Here is a 20529-nt window from a genome sequence, read left to right as displayed (position 1 = left end):
TCTATAGTCCAAATGCAAGATAAAAGCCCAGTCTTTGAAACAGGGCTTACCTCAGATAGGCTACTATGACTACATTGTGAAATAAGCCAACTAAAATTCCACCCCAGGGCCTTGCCGAGCCATTTTAGTACCTGAGGCAAGAATGAAAAATTGCGCCCTACTGTTAGTCATGGCAATGTTGGCAATTATTTAATCTGTTTTTTGGCACCCCTTTCAGCTTTTGATCTGAGGCAAGAGCCTAATTTGCCTCACCCTTGGCATGGCTCTGTTCCACCCAATCCTGACAGGAAACAAACAGAGACTGTTTTGCACTGTTAGAGAAACTGTGGTTGTAGCCATTGCTAGCTGCAAGGATCAACAAACAATGTGATTATATCAGCTCCAACTGTATTTTAGTTCTTTGACTGAAAACATCCCAGGACGGTACTATAAAAAGAATATCCATAATAATTATAACAAAAAATATCTATTACAAAAATTCATTGTTAGTGAAAAAACTAATAATAATAATAACTGCATACATATCAATTCTCACCTCAGTATAAAATGTTTCATGAGGAAGCAAGTAGGTCACCACCCAACGACTAATAAACCACACCAAGGTAATTCCCACCTCTGGGCTTAAAAGATGGGCTAAATTTGCTTCTAGAGCTCTTTTTTCTACTTCACACATCCGAAAAACTGCAGCTATTAACCTGTTAAATTAAATAATAATAATAATAATAATAATAATAAAAAAAAAGAATTATGAAAACATACTCAAATAAAAAAAAAAGAAATATTACAAACACGACTTTTAAATTCTTGAAATGTAACCAATATTGCTTATTTTTAAATATTTCAACATTGATAAGCATTAGGTAAAATACAAACTGAAAACTTCAACACATTCGTGATAGGTCACATGGGGTGGTCCTCTTTCTGTATAAATTTTACATGCCTGCTACCTTCTACTGTTGGCAGTATACTGTGAACATTGTTTAGTCTATATTATGGTCCTTGAGGATTGTTACAGGTAGTAGAGCTTGCTATCGGGGAGGCTAAAAAGGCTGATGGAACTGATATTCATTAATACTTGTGAGTCCAGTGGACCAAATTTCAGTGAAGTCTAGTTGTTCTGCAACAACCAAATCCTCTGCTTGCATCTTCATGATGGTGTGACTGTTAGTAATCCTGCATAAAACCATTGAAATGCTATACCTAGTATACTGGAGGTGACCACCTAGGTGGATAACTCTAATATGACTCTCATCAACTGCCGCAATACCAATACTTTGTTTATTGACGGTCTAAAGTGGTGAAACCTATGTTTAGTCTCCAGAGTCTCCAGCAACCCCCATCTCTTCCACCGTGCAGTATGACTGATGTCATTTGTGGTTATGATGGCCATTATTGCAAGATCCAATCTTTCTTATATTTTGAGGGTAAAGCACTAAAATGGTGTTTGCATACAAGCCACTAGTTGGTGCACCAGACTAAACCTATTGATAACTCTGTAGGAGACATCGAGATCAGCTAGCGTATAATCTCGCTGGCTGCCTCCAATCTGCCAGATAGTGACTGAAGCGAGGAGTCCAAGTAGTGTAAGGGGAGAGGCAGTGTCAGGGGCTAATTATATTATTATTATTATTATTAGCCATATGGTACAAGGAAGACTGAGGCTTATGCTACACCAGCCAAGAAAAAAAAATTCCCGAGTTAACCCCTGTGCTTGTGTGAGAGAGAGAGAGAGAGAGAGAGAGAGAGAGAGAAGTAGAAAGGCATCACCAAGAAAGAGAAGAATGATGATATCCAGCTCAGGACCCTGGGTTTGCCAAGCCCATACTCACCAGATGTGAGCCCCCGGGAGCTGGGTATATTTTTGTTGAACGGGTATACCATACCCAAAAATTTCATTACTTCATACAACATGTCCCCTCCCCAATTTTATTTTAGTATTGAATAACATCACAAATAGTCAAACTAACAGCACAAAATTAACTTCAAAAAGATCTAAACCTCCCAAAAACATTCCCATTCATTTCAAAAATATATGGAGTCTGTTTCAGTTCCAATCTCAATGATGTCCATTTCCACTTACAATCTGCCAAGTCCCAGTTATTTTTTTTTTTTTGAATCCCAATTATCAGTTAATTCAACTACTACTCATCTCAGTTGTTCTAATAATTTAAAAGATATTTCTTGGCTAACTGCCTAAGAGTATGAAGGAGTTTACTTATGCATAGGTAATGCACGCAAATTCATTTCTACTACCAAGGTAGTTTTAATGCATCGCTTTAATTAATCTCATATTGTGAATACCTTCACAATGAGTTGCCATGGTATTGCACTACCTCGAATAAGAAACGCTTAACCTATGGAGAAAACTATTGTTACTTATTCTTGGTAGATATCACCACCCAGACAGCACCATTGCAAGGTTTTTTTGGCCCCTCTTCAGTGGGTAGGTAGGTACCCTGTTGTTGCAATAGTGACAACCCAGTTATGAAGTATAACTCCACAACATGAGAGACATTTAGCCAAGAAATATCTTTTAGATTAAACCACGTACACCACCAGACATTTCTCACATTGTGGAATTATACTTTATAACTGGGTTGTCACTATTGCAACAACAGGATACCTACCCACCCACCGAAGATGTGCCAAAAAGTCTTGAATATCTATTAGGGAGTGGTATCTGCAAGGAATAAGTAACAATAGTCTTCTCCATAGGTGAAGCATTATTTATTTGAGGTAGTGCAATACCGTGAAACTCATTGTGAAAGTATTCACAATAGGAGATATAATTAAAACGATGCATTAAAACTACCTTTGTAGTAGAAATGACGTGTGCTCATTACCCAGGCATAAGTAAACTCCTTCAATTGTTCTAATTATTTGCAGTACGATTCCTTTTGCTTCAAAGGTGGTACTTGTACATATGTGAGCTCCGATATTCCCTATCAGAAACTTAGTAATTTGGAATATCCTCTATCAACTTTCTTCTGTACAGCAGGGCCCCGCCTTTTGGCATTTCACTTTTCGGGTTCTGCTAATACGGTGGTTTTCAATTACATCCATGTTCATTATGCTCGGCGTTTGCTCCATTTTTTTGGCATGACAGGTTCGGCAACCGAGTCCGAGAATGCCATCAGGTGCCATTTTATTGTCTGCTATTCAGTCTGTTTACAGCATATGATGGTGTAAACATGTTATTAGGCTTTTATATGCATTTGCAAGTGAAAAAAAAAGGCTATGTTCCACTTTTCGGCGGAGGTCTGGAACCTAACCAGCCATATGAGTGGGGTCCTACTGTATAACTTTCCTAACAGTGAGGTAATTTTTCACTTGTGATTTTAATGTTCACAACTCTGGCTTGCTTCCATTTTCTAGATGCCTTGCAGACTGTTTATTTACCTACCAGGATACCAAACAAACCTAATCATACATCAAACACTTTTAATCTTTTTCTCATAAACAACTCTTCAAAGTACACAGCAGAGGTGAATGATCATCTAGGGCACCTTAAGGTCAAAATTCATGATAGTAACTTCTCCAATGGAGCATTCCTCTCTCTTTCTTGGCCATTCTCAGTCTCATGTATGGCATTACTAGAGAACAGAACAGGATAATCTGCGAGATTTCTGTTATTCTTTTCCTTGGTTGGATTACTGTTTTAAATCCTATGACGTCAATGACTGTTCAGATCCTGTCAGTGAAATTATTCTTGTAGTAATGAAATCCATCTTAAAATCTCATCCTCTATTTAAATCTTGGTTTTCCAATAAGTGTGCTGTTCAAGATAAGAATGATGCATATTGCAAGTGGCTTGCATCCAAATCTCCAGGTTAATTTTCTGCCTACACTAAAGCTTGCAAGAATTGTAAAACAGTAATTTATCCATCCAAATTAGATTCTGAACAGGCTAAAAGCAGAAAACTTGCTTCTTGTCAGAAAAATGTTGTTTGAGAGCTATTGGAATAAGAGCAACTTAGGTTATAATGTACTGAGCTTCTAACCTAAGTTAGAAAAGTTTCGTATGACATAATATTTAGAATTGCTGACTTCTCTTGGTGGATGTTAAAATACCAAGACTGCATTATAATCCACAAATGACCTAGTATTAACTTTTATATACCAGTTGCAAGTAGCCAATTAACTTAAGAAAAAAGAAGAATAGTAATATTCAGTTGGTTGTCCAGAATTATTTTAAGAGTTAGGTTGTTTTGTGCATTTGTTACAGCTTGAAATGCTCTAAGACATTCTCTTTCAAAATTTTGATAGCTCAAACACAAAGTGCTGTACCATGAAACTTGACAGTTATAGCAATGATGAAGTGTAGAATGAGATTTCTGTTTGGAGTAATTGTCCAACCCCTACCTACCTAAATTCTTATCTCAGCTATATACCTTGTTCTTCCAACTCGTTTTAAATTTCTTCTTTGGAGACACTGATGAGGTCCCATTCAGAAATTACTCCTTCTGATGTGTTCAGGGTATTCTAGGGAACTATACTGGAATCCCACACCCCAACAAATGTTGCCATATGAAGCAGTCTTTCTGCATATACAGCGGATTCCTGTTATTTGGGCCACCAGTTAATCGGGGCGGCTGTTTATTTGGGACAAATCTTAAAAAACAGAACCTAATCGAGAAAATAGCCAGGGTTTACTTCGCTTAATTGGCACAACATGCCTTTTAATCGGGGCAGGAGACCGCATCACTGGAGATTATCCTACGATTGTCTCCGACTGAACCACGTGGTTCTGTCGGATTTCTGGAGGTCACAACCATAAAACAATAAAAACAATTAGCAGTCAACTGTTTATTGGGCTTTTCTGTTAGTGCAATCTATCATAAATGGATAGTAAACTTGATCTTATTGAATTTGTGATAATACCGACAGCTGAAATTGTGGGTTATTATGGTGAAATTGTGTTTACACTTCCAAGAAATCTTCAATCATATAAAAAAATTAATTTTCATAATCTTCACTACATTCCTATTTTTAAAAGCTTCGTAACTTGTTACTCCATTCTCACTTGCACGTATCGTGTTACTTGCAATTTGTGTGTGTCGTGTTCTTTGTTATTGATTGCTTATCTTTTTACTGTTTTAAATTTTAACCTCCACCCACAAATGCCAGTGAACAGAAATGTCAACTAGTTAGTATGTATCCGTTATAAAATAACGGATTCATTTGTTATTATTAGTTATTTTAGGTTAACTTAGAGAAAACGTAGCCATTTCTAAAGACCATAAGCTTATCATTGTCACTGCAGAGATATAAAGGTGAGAAAAACAAACAAAATGTAGAAAAATAATACAGTGCTGTTATTTTATCCAAAGGAGTTTATTACTGACTTGAGCTTACCATATTTGAGACCACTGATCTTGCATAATGTTTTTAAAAATCTATGTAGGTATTCCACAAATGATGAGAAGCACAAATCCAGGTTGTGTAGCTGCTAAGTGTACAAATTAATTCACATCCTGTGATTCCTACATGACCAAGCATCCAGCAAAAGATAACAGCAGCCACTATTTGCCATATACGAAATCATGTTAGAATCGCAGGAATCAATTTTTTTAGATAAAAAAGTGGATGAAACTGCCACAGCAACCCTGGTTTTATCTGTTTTTGAACCATCAGTATAGATATATGATTTTTGCATGTTTCTGAGCCGGCAGCCTGCACAACTGCTGGATGCCATAGATCAACAAAGAGAATTTTCTTAATTATTGAAATAAATCATCACAGGAGGTTCAAAATAAGGTTTGTTGTGAGTATGGAGTAGCAACACCATGGAAAACATGCTGAAATGGATGATGCACAGTCCATAAAGACTGTTATGGACTGTGCATCAGTCCATAAAGTCAAATTTCCAGAGACTGGTTTTCATTAGATTTATTGTGATATAGTGTCTATTGATTCTTGTGATACACTGAGGATCAAATGGATATGCCCAACTAAAGCAAGAAGAGAGACTTCTGATTTTTACCTCATGAAGCTGGTGGTCAGGGATGTTCTGAAGCACCCTCCCACACCTAACAGATCAATAAGTGGGACATCCTTCAGAGTCACAGACCCCATGATCATACGAACAAAAGAAGTCGAACTCACAGGTCTACAGTTTACCATCACCTCTTTTACACCTCCCATCTGCTTGTAGTCACTGGTTCCCTTGAAGAGACACCAGTATCTTCCCAGTCAAAGGGAATCTTGGAGTATGATGATGATCTCAACTTTCTCCGACAACATGATACATGCATTGGTATCCTTTTTGAGAATAACAATATGAATATCATTCATCCCTAGAGGCTCGGTCTTCTCTCAGCTATAGCAGCTTTTGATACAGACTCTTCTCCCAGATCATGACATATCACTGTACTGTTAAACTTTTACATTCAAGTTAAGTTAAAGGCTAATCATGCCATGGTTCCCAAAAAACATCTGACTGCACCAATTCCCTTTATTAAATCTTTGTATCCGAATTAACCTTGGGTTATCCCCTTTACCACCATAATCAGATTCTAGTTTTCTCAATTTACCTTCCAATATGTGTCACTGTTAAGTTTACAAATGTGCTGGTGTTCCAAAAGGTATTGAATCAAACAAAACTTATTTCTCATTTAAACAACACATATATTTTCCTGCAAGCTTATGTTCTTTGATAACCAGCACATAAACAATTTACTTGTATTATCAGCTCCTTCTAGACTACGCATGCAATTCTTAATTCATATTGAATGCCTGCTTCATCAGGATCCAGTTCAGTAGAAAACCATTCATTTGAAAAGGAAAGAGAATAACGTGTCTAGCTTTATCTTTTGAACGAATCAAATTTCATAAATTGATTTGTTTGTTGTAAGACATATTTAACAAACAAGTTTAGGCACTATTAAAATTTGCTTTTGGTTTCAGGTTTCATCTGCAATAAAATTACAGTATCTAAACTGCTAATGCCTGTAACATTGTTCTGGGGTCAGTTTAAATCTAGAACAAGCATTTCAAGCTATGCAAATATTATTATAACTTATCTTTGATCCTCACGCCTATTCTTATTTTCTAAACCAGAATGAAATCAGTAATCAGACTAAACCTTTATTTACAACACTTTAATTGTTTCTCGACTACTTAAAAAAAAAAAAAAATTATGTATTTTCAAACTTACCGCTGTCACATTACTTTCTCTTTCTAATTTCTCTCTCTTTTTTCACCACACGACAGACAGTGTCATAATACACGTTCATTACAGTTAGGCTTGCATGCGTGTGATGGGCAACAATGTATTTTTAAACAATGAGTCAACGGAAGTTTTCTTGATAAAATCAAACAAGCAACATATTTATAATTTTAACAATAAACCAGTGTAGTAAGTATTACAATATATCTGCATCCAGATGCTAAAGTCAAATAGAATTTATATGCTTTAACGTCAATTTGTGTTACCTTGACACCAAAAATTAAAGCAAAAAATGTGATATATAAAAAGACTTACACAGTTTAAATAACAGTAAATTCTTAAAAGATTGAATCTTACTAGTTACACAACATAACTCTTTGTCATGGTTCAAACATACTTTCAAATTAAAATACTGCAGCAAAATACTCATCGTAAAATGGGTAGGTCCTGTTTTACAATGGTCCATTTTACAACTTTTCACATTAACGACTGTTTCAAAATATTACCTGAAAATAACAAAAAAAATCAAAGCTCAGTAACACGTTGCAGCAACACCTGCAAGTCCAAACACACACTAGGCATTTCTTTTGTTTTTCGTGGTGCATTGTGGGTAGAATGATAGCTATGCCAAGAGTTATTATTATTGTTATTATTAATAGCCATATGGTGCAAGGAAGCCTGAGGCTTATGCTGTACCAGGAAAAAAAAAATTCCCAAGTTACCCTGAGAGAGAGAGAGAGAGAGAGAGAGAGAGAGTCAAAAGTAGAAGGGAATCACCAAGAAAGAGAAGAATGATATCCAGCTCAAGACCTTGGGTGTGCCAAGCCCGTACTCACCAGATGTGAGCCCCCAGGGTTCTTTGTTTACATTCAGTGTGCCATGTTCGTTTCTTGTGAATTTTCCCTCAATTGTTAATGGGTTACACAGTGTTATTTCTCATTAATAATAATTTTTGTGTAACTATGAGCTCTAAGCGTAGGGCAGTTTCTGTGCCGGGGGGGCCAAAAAGAGTTTAAAACACTAACAATTAAGGAGAAAATGGATGTGACTGTCACATGGAGTCTGGTGAGCATCGGTCAGATGTGTGTGTAAGGCGTTGAGTTTAGCACCTTCTACTGTATCAACGATTATGAACAATGTTGATAAAATAAAGCGCGCGCACACACAGGGATAACTAGTGCGTCATCCTCCAAAACAACTTATTCGTGCAGTGAGACAATGGAAAAAATGGAGAAATTGTTAGTTTTGTGGGTTGATGATATGAACCAAAATAACATTCCTGTTACACAGGTGGTAATTCTGGACAAGGCAAAGTCGTTATTTGACGAATTATGTGAGGAGTCTGGTAGCAGAGAAACATTTATGGCCGGAAAAGGGTGGTTTCATCAGTTTAAAAACTGTTGTAAAATTCACAATGTGAAAGTGTCTGGTGAGGCTGCTAGTGCTGACATTCCAGTGGTGGAAGAGTATCCTTCCGAATTTAAACACTTAATAGACGAAGGCAACTACTACCGTGATTTAGTTTTTAATGTGGACGAAACGGGTAGTGGAGTCATCACTTGAGTAAATATGTACTCAAGGGATGACTCCACAGGACCAAAGTAAAATTTTATTTTATTAATTATTTTATATATAAGTATAAATAAAACATGTGCATTAAATGTTTAAAATATTTAATTATTTATAAAGAACAGAAATATTAGTGCATACTTGGAAAAATTTGGAAATTTTGGAACCTATCTCATTCAATTACGTTATAATTTGGTCTTGTTTTCATTTTACGACTCTGTTTTGCTGGAACGTAACAATGTCGTAAAGCCTGTATATTCACACAGTAGACTCTCAATTTTCTGGGATAGAAGGTAAAAAAAATTTCCTGGATAATCGATTTCCTGGTTAATCCAAAAATACAGTAAGTCCCCGACATATTTTAGAGATACATTCCAGGACTTCTTACGTAAGTCGAGATTTTCATAACTCAGGAATGACTAATAAAATATTGCTGCTATATCGCTGATATGCCAAAATTACAAAAACCACATAATATCCTCAGAAGAATAAAGAAAAATAGTTATATATTTTTAATTAGTTCAATTAAAAACTTTATCTGGGGACAGCAATAAAGTAGCCTGAGTAGCACATAAGAAAACATAAAAGGAAGAAGAAAAAATGTGTTATTGTACTGTAAAAACTGGTATGTATTTAGTAGCCTTGGTTATTATTATTGTTGACCATCATTAGTGCCGACTGCTTCTATCCTATCTTTCTCCTTTATTGTGTTCACCGGTTGCCACTGACAAATCTGAATTCCGCAGGATACTTGTTAATGTTTGGCAATTTTCATACATCCTTATTTTAATTTTCTGATCCAACTCGATCACTTTCCTTTTCTTGATAGACTTACTAGTACTGCTGCCACTTATTCTCTTAGTCGGCACCATGATAATGGTCAAAAACATTTCTGAAAAGAACTTCATAGGGTTAAGGCGAAAACTCACTATTATCACTCCACGCATGACATTTTACTAAAACACATTTCTGGAGGTCACCGCCATAAAACAATAAAAACAATTTGCACTTTCCGGGTTATTAGGCTTTTCTGTTAGTGCAATTCATTATAAACGGGTAGTAAACTCGATCTTATTGCATTTGTGATAATACCAATAGCTGGAATTCTGTTAGTTGTTACATTATGGCGAAATGTGTGTCCCCTTCACTTGAAATCTTCAGTCATATAAAAAAATTATAAATAATGTAATGTAAATCCGAAGATCATAAGTCAGGGACTTGCTGTATCGAAATATGTTCAGCAACCTACATAAAAGTATGGCGATAGATAAAGAGCTTACCATGCACTACTCGCATGTCCAATACGATGCTTCCCTTTACTTTTTACAATGTCGCGTATGGTTTGGTCACCAACATTATAATGGTTCTTTAGAGATTTAATGGATGCACCATTTCCAAACTTTTGAATAATTTCACGTTTTTGTTTAAATGAAGTTGTGCTTCATTTAAACACAACTCTTGCGTTTGCCCATAATTTTTGAAATTTCTAAACAAAACAAAACAAATTCCTGACATGCATAACAAGACAAAATTTGTCCTTTTGCGGTGCAATGGAACACAACAATCGACGCGACACACTAAAACAAACTAAACATTTGGTCCAATTTTTTTTTTTTTTTTTTTTTTTGAGCATCGGATGTGAAGACAGCAGGGGATTGCAAGATAATAGGCACACTAATCTACTAATGATGACTTATAATGCTGTTTCTTGTCACTTATTTACGACTTGCAAAATATCTGTTTATACCTATTCTAGTTATTACTTGAATTTTAAAATTTTATTTTTTAAAAATATTCAAATGGGATGAATATATTTCAGGAGGATTTAATTAACAAAACCAGAGAAATTTCAGAAAAAGTCATGATCTGAAACTGAAAACATCTGCAATCCTGCACAGACACAATAGGAAAGAATGTATAATAACAGTCCTATCAATCAGTTCAGCCCTGAAAAGACTGTTCAAGGCTCATGGTGTAAAACGTTTTTCACCAGTCTGTGCTTTTTAATAGGAGGGAGTGTTTTCACAGGGATGGGATACACTTAAACAGAAGAGGTGCAAGAATATTTGCTGATGCCATTGACGCAGTGTTTGCAGATCAGAAAACCGCTAGCTTGGGGGGGGGGAGCATTAACAGACTATGTATAAATATAGTGCAAGCGCATCAGAAATACATAGCTATATCAGAATATTAGTGAAACAGCATCGTTTTAAGTTATATCTCATATTGTGAATACCTTCATAACAAGTTGCCATGATATTGTACTACTTCAAATAAGTAATGCTTCACCTAAGGAGAAGACTAATGTTACTTATTCTCAGATGGATACCACCACCACCCAGACAGAACTGTTTCGGGGCTATTTGGCCCTTCTTCGGTGGATGGGTATTGTGGGTATTCACACTATGAGATATAACTTAAAACAATGCTGTTTTACTAATATTCTGATATTAGTAAAACAGCAAACAGACTCTCCCAAAGCTTGAGGCTTATGCCCTAAATGCTTTACAGACTAAGAGATTAACAATAGCCGCAAGCAGAAATGAAAGATTCTTGCATTGTCTCTATTGGAATGTGCAGCAGCCTAGAAAACAAGGTGCTGGGAATTTTAAGGTCTGCTGTGAGTCATCATGGAACAAGTAAATACATGGGTTCTGTTAGGGTTACTAAGAGTAAAAACAACTGCAGGTACACTTGTATGTACACTAATGCTAGGAGCATAGTAAATAAAACTGATGAATTTGAAGTGCTGTTCAAACCATCGAACACAGATATTGTGGGGATATCAGACATATGGTGTCACTCAGATGTAAGGAATTCAGAATTTGAATATAAAGAGCAATATGTACAGAAAGAACAATCAGAACAGGAGGTAGGAGGGGGTTATGCTCTTAGTTAAGAAGCACATAAAATCAAAGGCAGTGAATCCAGTGGACACGGGTGCCCGATGCAATGTTGAGTCGGTTTGTTGTGACAAAAGTACAGGAAAACAACAATGAGAATAGGAGTGTGTTACAGGCCTAATAACCGTGATGAGTATAATGAACAGCTGTGGACAAACATAAAGTGGGCCAGTAAATCAGCATGTCTTAAAATGAGGAAATTCAACTTTTCGGATAATGATTGGCCCTTGTGTCTCACACACACACACACACACACAACACACACACACACACACACACACACACACACACAGTAGCAAGAATTTATGGATTTACTGGATGAGTGTTTCATACTCCAGCATGTTAAAAAAAAAAAAAAAGGTAAACTGCAGCCATTATCAACCCACTGCAGGATGGTTGGTTTGGTTTTTAATGGCACATTGGCAGCTAAGGCCATAATGCGCCAAGTCAACCTGCAGGATGGAAGCCTCCTCAACAATTCACGTTGAGGGAAATGGACTGTAATCTGCCACACTGGTCCAGTGCGGGTTGGCAGATCGACCGTATTTAGCAGTCAGGGGCTTGAACCCTGGTCTACTCAAGGAACATGTGCTACTGCACTCCCACTCCTGACCACTTGGCTACAGAGGCCTCATAAGAGAAATCAATAACTTTGATTTAATTATCAGTAGTGAACTTTCTTGCATTAAGAACCTGCATATGAAAAAAATAAATAAATAAATAAACCAATAAGTGGTAGTGATCATAATGTACTGATGTGGTATTTACTTAAACATGTAAATACTGTCAAAGGCAAGGGAAATGACTTTTGCTTTTGTAAAGGTGACTACAGTGGTATACATTTCTTTAAATTTTATGCAATGGCACAACTGATTCTAAATGGGAAGCTTTTTTTTTTTTTTTTTTGTTTTAGTTAGTTGTTGGCGCATCGGCTTCTATGGCCATAATGCACCTCCCAAGATTTTTGCAGTACTCTGATCCAAGCACGAGGCGGGATTCGAACCCGCGACCTTTGGGTTGCCAGGCAGGCACTTTACCCACCCGGCTAGCCCGGTCGGCAAATGGGAAGCATTCAGGGATGTTACTCTAGAATCTACTATGCTTTTTATACCAACTAAGAGATACCGTTCATGGCATACATCTAAACAAATGTCAGCTGAACAAATGAGACTTGTGGCAGTGGAGAAAAATGCATGGGATGCACATAAATTATCATGTGATACAGATGCCTACAGTAGATATAAACTACTTTGCAATCAAATCACAAAGGAGGTTAAGCATGCTAAGGGAGACTGTCAATGATAAACCATATGAAAAAAAAAAAAAAAAAAAAAAAGAGTTCAATCACATTCGTCCACTAGATATAAATGGTTAACTATTGATATTCCTGATCAGATTGCTAAAAATTGAATGGGTACTTTACATCTAAATTCATACATAAGGAATTCTTTGGGAGTGGGGATGTGGGTCAAATTTTGGAAGGGAGCTGAATGATTTTGTGATAACTGTGAGGAAAGTAGAGGAGAAATTGTTGAAGATGAATATAAAAAGCGCAACTGGAGTGAATGGGATCTATCCAGTTATATCAAAGAAGGTAGCAAAAGAGTTAAACCTTTAGCCATGATTATGAGAGCAACCATACATTCAGGCAAGGTCCCTATGGGCAGGTGATCTGCAAATGTATCCCCGATTCACAAAGGGAGATCAAAAGGTGACATATGTAATTACAGACCTGTTAACTTCTGTTCAAAAAAAAATAATGAAGTCATTGAATAAAGAAGTAATGCAGGACCAGCTAGACAGGAATGCAGTTATACTGAAGTTACAGCGTAGATTCATTAATGGGTAATTTTGTCTAACAAATTTGATCAGATGCTATGACACAGTAGCAAAGGAACCAGATTCAAAAAATAATCATGACATCAAATCCTTGAATTTCAGAAAAGCTTTTAATGCTGTTGCCATAAAAGACTGCTATACAAATTGGAGCAGTGTGGCATTAAGGGTTTTGATTTGATTTGATTTTTAATGGCGCATTGGCAGCTAAGGTCATAATATGCCAAGTCAAATTTAAACAGAATACTAAACATTTGGTAGCCAATACCTAGGCTACCACATCAAACTATTATGTAAAAAAGGTATAAAGTTAAGTAAACCCATATAAAATATAAAACTTAAATCTTTGTATATAAATTAATAGAATGTAAAAAGTTAAAAACGTCAGACAGGTTGTCTCTGTCACCTATAATCTGACTGAGTGTAAATGGTTCAGTCAGATTATTAAAAGCGGTAAAACACAAGTGTCATGCTTCTATAAAAACAGGACGTTCTATAAAAAGATGACGGATGGTTAAAATAGTGTTACATATCTCACACATGTGGGTCATCCGCCCTCAGCAAATAGGAATGTGTTAGATGACTATGACCTATGCAGAGCTGAGCAAGAACAACTTCCTCTCTTTGAACCCTGCATAGACTGGACTGCCATTGCGAAATTACAGACTTAATGTGATGTAGTTTATTTGTGGCCTGTCCATGCCAAGAATCTTGCCATTGGGAATGTAATTTAGAGCATATTATTTGCCTATAGTCTGTAAAGGGGACCGACAGGCAACTATTATGCAGGGAAATGGCTGATTTGACAGCGGTATCAGCTAATTCATTTCCCAGGATCCCAATGTGGCTTGGGATCCATCAAAAAGCGAATGTCAAATTCGAATTCCAAGAGAGAAAAAATAATTTGCCGGATCCGGGACAGGATCAGATGAGGGTTATACCTCATCGATGCTAGAGGCAGTAACACGCTCAATGAATCACTATAAATCATATACCTTTGGTAATCACTATTTTTAATGTGATTTAGGCCTGTTTCTATTGTACGCAACTCTGCAGTATAAATACTAGTTTCTTGTGAGATCTTATTGGATAAAGTTTTGTGAGGAAACATAACAGCAGATCCCACATGACATTCTGATTTCGAGCCATCTGTATAGACTGGCAGGAAGTCAGAATACTGCTTTCTATGTGATGTAAAGCGTTGTTGGTAAACAGATAGATGACAGCGTAGAAGCCACACAAAATCTTTAAAAGGATTTTGTGTGGCTTCTACGCTTTAAAAGGCTTTAAAAGGATACAGCCGTCGAACTCTTTCAGTCATTTTGCGTTCAAATAAAAAAGCATGGATGACCAAAGCCCTATTTAAAGTCTGGTTTATGTCTTATTTCTGTCTAACAGTTGAAGCTTATTGCAAGAAAAATAATCTTACTTTTAAAGCTCTGTTGCTTTTAGATAATGAACCTGGACATCCTTCTGCACTTGGCGACTTAAATGAAAATGTGAAGGTTGTTTTCTTACCAGCAAATACAGCTTCGTTATTGCAACCTATGGACTAAAGGACGATTGCAACTTTCAAGGATTACTTCCGTAGAACATTTGCACAGGCACTTGAAGCTACAGCAAGAGACAATGCAATTTCTGTACCAGAATTTTGGAAAAATATAACATATGAGTGGCCACTGAAAACATTCATGCAGCATGGGAAGAAGTGACAGCCAGCAATATATGAGAGCAGTTTGGAAGCATCTTTTACCCCACTGTGCAAATGATTTTACTGGCTTCAAGGATGCAGTTCAAAAAGTTATTGAAGATATAACTAATATTGGTAATGATCTTGGTTTAAAAGGCTTGGATATGGCTAACATTCAAGAATCACTAAATTCGCATTCAGAACAGCTAAGTGACAACAATCTCCTTCAAATAGAGGAAAAGCGTACATATGAAGAAGCTGAAGAAAAAGAGTGTGAGCCAGATGAAATGTTACCACAAAGGAGATAATGGTAAAAGAACTAGGCAAAATCTTTCGCATTGCAGAGAATCTCGAACAAAAGGTAATGGATGTTGATCCTAACATTGAAAGAAGCATGTTATTTCGCCAGGGCCTAGAGAAGCTTGGTGTCAAATATAAGAAATTGTATGATGAAAAAAAAGAAAGCCAACACTGTTCAAACGACTGTGTTCAAATATTTCCATAGCAAATGATTAGTTTCTTCATTATGTATTTTATGCAACAAACAATTAATTCTATAATTATTTTTATTATCTTTTACATGGTATATAGTTAAAAAGTTATTTACAAGGTATTTTTAAAATTCTCTATGGACATTTCTGAAGGTCACAGACCAATTATAATTTTTCCTATTGATTATTATTTGAATAATGCATTTCCGTTTTGTGTTAATTAAGGCCAGCATGTAGATGCAAAGTAACTGTTGAGTTCACCTGCAACATCAGCTGGGGTATCTAAATCTAATATTTTCAGATATGCTGATACCACATCAGAAACATTTCCAGAAGAGAGAAGAAAGAAAGAAAAATAAGAATGACCCTTCGGACGATTTAAAATTATCTGCCGAACAACAATTTTGTATTGAAGTTAAATGTTTTGGATGTTCTTATGAATGACTTAAGCACTACATTTGAAAAACTGAATACTATTTCTTTAGATTTTGATTTTCTATTTGGAATTTCACTTGCATTAATTAATAAATCTGACTTGCAGAAGACAGCTTCTGACCTTCCATTAAAATATAACAAAGATTAAAATGCATCAGATATTTCAATAGAATTTGAAATTTTCAAAAATCATGTTATATCAATTTTGCAGGATATAAAATCTGTGACCCCTTTTCAACTTCTCTAATTCATTCATGAGTACTGCCTAATAGAATCCTATCCAAACATAAGAAAAGCGTTACGAATTTTTCTTACCCTGCCTGTAACAACAGCTTCTTGTGAAAGGCTATTCATAAAGTTAAACTGATTAAAAATTACCATAGATCAACAACTGAACAAGAATGACTAAACAAGATATTAATCATATCCATTGAAAATCACATTCCACAAAACAAATTATGATAAAATTATTGATGATTTTGCTTTGGCAAGAGCGAGAAAAAATTCTTCAATTAAAACAATACATCTTCATTGCATATTTTTAGTTTATGTTATAATGTTAAAGTACTCTATATTATATTTCGCAATATTTTGTTTCTGTGATTTTATTCTAGATATATAAACAAACTATCTGTGATTTTTTTTATTTCTTTGTAGTTATATGTATTTTTTTTTGTAGTTTATATAAAAACAAAGGCTCTGCAGATATCAACAAATATTTATAAGTTTCATTTTCTTTGATATTTTTGTTTTGTTATATTTATTGTATTATTTAAATTATTTTATTAATAAATACTAGAGAGCTTTGCCCACCCACAAGCACACTTTTCTATATAAAATGTAGAGGTATACGGAGTAAGTCAAAACTTTTCTATGTAAAAAACACACCTGTTGAAATGCACTGGTCAATATCTAATCAGGAAATGACCTATGCAATTATTTACCTGTGCATTTGTAGCACGGCATTCTCAAGGTCGAATAAATATCGCGGTAAAATTCCAGAACAATGTACACCATCCAACATGGCGGCAAGCAAAACAGTGGGAAAGCAGTGACTGACAAGTTGTGACTCCCATATTTCAACAAACGGACAGGAACAAAGCAGTGATTGGCAGATGCCACTGCTTTCCCCGCCCATCCTAGATTGATATGCCTAGGGTGTTTTTTACCCACATTTGCCGCAGTTTTTAAATTGGGAACTCGTTTTCCCATTTTAAAACAGTGGGATGAAGGGATAAACATCCTACTTAAGCTAAGCCTCCCCTTCTCAATGACATAAAACAATCAGAAAAGGGGGATGCCTTCACCTATCAATTACCACCATCTTCTTTGCTTTCATCAAAGTACCTACCGGTGTATACTATCCTGGACTTCAGCCAATATCATCACTATATAATTATTTACCTGCATTTACATAGGTCACTTAGGAAAAGGCCTTTTGCTTCGGGTTCCATAATACATGAGGAATATTGTGCATTTGAAAGAGCAGGACTAAAATATTTAACTGAAATATTTACAAACTATACAAATATTTAAAATATTTACAAAATACTAAACCACAGTATTCACAAATATACAATTTTCATTAATATACAAAAAACGTTACAATGGAACATCAAATGTTAAGACAGAGAATCACGTGCATGAGGTTGGTGAACATTATGGAGGCAGTTGTCAATAATTAATTGCATTTGTAGTGACGTAATGTCCTTTCCCTCTTCTCCCATTGGCTCGAATAAATATCACTAGGAGGAAAACTTTTTAATGTATAGATAGATAGGCAAATCAATGGATCATTGCAATAGTAATTTTTATAAATTCATAAAGATCTGCATATAATGTGGGCACACTTGTATTACTTTTGCTCTGGGCATAGGATTGCCTAGTTCCGGCCCTATGAGTATCTTCCATTAGCGTACAGGCAGCACTGGAAATGTCACTCAGCATGCTGCATTTCATATAACCTATCCGAACAGTCGTCGTAAGCCACGTGGTAGGGACAAGTGTGCAAGTAAGATAAGCCAATTTGTGTATGAGGGTAGGTGCGACAGTGAAAGTAACCAGTTGAATTTCTGCACCACAGAGAAGTGTATTGTGTATTGCTCATTATCAAGTATTTATTAAAATCTATAATTTTTAGAAGTTTTTTATAATTTTAATATAATTTTTATAAATTTTTAAATAATATAATTTTTATAAATTTTTAAATAATATAATTTTTAAAGCACTTTTTTAAATCCATCAGCTATGAAAAGACAGTCCCATTTATTAATTTTTTTTGGAAAAGACAAAAAAAAAAATCTGTTTCTACGGATTCTGCCAGTGTAATGGAGAAAATTAATGTTCGCTTGTTGTTATTTGGTTTTTAGGAGCATTAGCAACTAAGGCCATATTGCTCCAGGATATGCGGTGGTCATTCCCCGACTTTTCCGCATCCTCCGTATTTGGTGGTGACGGGCTCGAACCCTGGTCTAATCAAGAAGCATGTGCTTCGCACTGCTGCTTCTTCCCACCTGGCTACGGAGGCGCCGTTATTATTATTATTATTAATTATTAATGTTCGCAGTGAAGCTATTTCGTCAAATAATTCTGTGAATACAAACATTGATAATGAGGATATTATAAATAATCAATGTGCTAGTTATGAAGTGTAACAACTTCCCAATTGCTGGAATGAGAAACAAGCATTTTTTTTTTTTTTTTTTTTTTAAACTCAGTAGAAATGGCTATACATCCAAAATGGAAAATTAGGTTGTTCTGTTCATGATAAATATAAAAATTGGGTGTTGAACAAGAAAAACATTTTCATAGTTCAAAAGAATGGATTGAAATTAAGGTGGACCCAAATGGAAAAAATAAAAATAGTAGACGGGCATCTTTACACAAAAAAACAATCTATTCACAATGAGTCAGTGGCACATAAAAAATTCTTCAAAACAAATGAAGAATCACAAAGGCATGTGCTTCCAAATTTAATTGATAAACTGAATGATAAAGAAATTCAGACAACTGCCAAAATTTTTAATTCAGTGTATCGGCTCTTAAAAAGAAATCAGCCAATGTCTGACTTGCCATCTGAATTGAAATTACAGAGTAATAATGGGGTTGATATAGGAGTTTAGTTGCATTCAAGATTTTCAGACATTAGAATCGCTGAACATATTTCCAAATATATAAAAAAAGGAAATCTTTACTAAAATAACAGAAAAGAATGTCAAAATCTGCATAATAATCAATGAGTCTACAAAATTATTCAAAGAAAGTGTCTTAATTCTTTACCTACGTATTGAACTTGCCAAGCCACGTATGAGTTTCATAGATCTTATTGAACTAGAAAAGACAACTGCTGAATGCATACACACTAGCATAATTACAGCTGTAAACAACTATGGTTTTTCTGAAAAATATTTTTAAAAAAATCTTATTGGATTTTGTTCCACTGGTGCTAGTGTAATGCTGGAGAAAAAGTTTGGTATTTCAACCAGACTTTTACAACAATTTTCAAACATCATTATTCGGCATTGCCTGGCTCATTGTTTGAAATTAGCATTAGATGATTCAATAAAAAATATAAAAGAAGTGAATAATTTGAAATATTTCTAGATAAACTGTACACATTATATCATCAATCTCCAAAAAAAAACAGTATGATTTGAGGATGATTGCTAAAGAACTTGATGTGGAAATTATAAAGATCGGTCGTGCGTTCGGGCCACAATGAACAACTTGTAACTTGCATACGGCAATTGCGGTTTGGAGGAATTATCCCGCTTTGTGAAAACATTTTGAATCAGAAGTTAAATATTTGGGATTATTAAACCAACTTTTAAATCTGCAATTTCTTAAGGATTTAGCACTAATGATCAACATCCTGCAGGAGCTCTCTTACCTTTCAGAAACTTTACAAAGTCGCGACTTCATTATAGTAAAAGCAGATAAATTATTTGAACTATTAATGCTATTGATAATTTGAAAAATTCTGAAGGAAATTAAGAAGCTAAAATTGAGAACATGTTGAAGTCAAAAGAATTTCAAGGAATCAAAATCGAAAGTAAGAACACATTTAAAAAATTACCTTGTGACAAGTTATTAAACTGTACTGTTTTATCCTTAAAGGATAGGTTATTAATGCAACACAGTAATTTTAAATTGAAGAAAGAAAATAATGATATCATTGATGATGAGGAATTTAAGAAATTTTAAACATTTTAAACGGGGAATATGGAAGAACTTTCATCTCCACGGTAAGAAGGTGAAAAAGAAATAAGAAATTTAAGTTTTCTAATAAAATATGAAATAAAAATTAATGATTTTAGAGATTTTGTTGAAGACGGTTTATCTTTAAAATTGAGTGAAATTCCCATTTCAATTAAAAAAGGCAGAAATATCCTTGAAACCACAGCGATTAGCAGTGCTGAAGTTGAGCAAGCTTTCACA

The 20529-nt window shown here is 35.2% G+C and overlaps 1 protein-coding gene across 1 annotated transcript in view; it reads right to left on the bottom strand.

Annotated features, from left to right (window-relative positions):
• LOC150091450 (exportin-4-like) overlaps positions 1 to 20529 on the bottom strand; it is a 748459-nt gene that overhangs the window by 247290 nt on the left and 480640 nt on the right. Inside the window, exon 14 of the mRNA XM_090383995.1 lies at positions 536 to 695. Coding sequence (XP_090240121.1) covers positions 536 to 695 — 160 coding nt within the window. The remainder of the gene's footprint in view (positions 1 to 535; positions 696 to 20529) is intronic.

Source organism: Mastigoproctus giganteus, chromosome 1 (genome assembly GCF_048544385.1).
Source record: "Mastigoproctus giganteus isolate SK-2022 chromosome 1, ASM4854438v1, whole genome shotgun sequence".
NCBI lineage: Eukaryota > Metazoa > Arthropoda > Arachnida > Uropygi > Thelyphonidae > Mastigoproctus > Mastigoproctus giganteus.
This window is presented reverse-complemented; position numbering and strand designations above follow the sequence as displayed.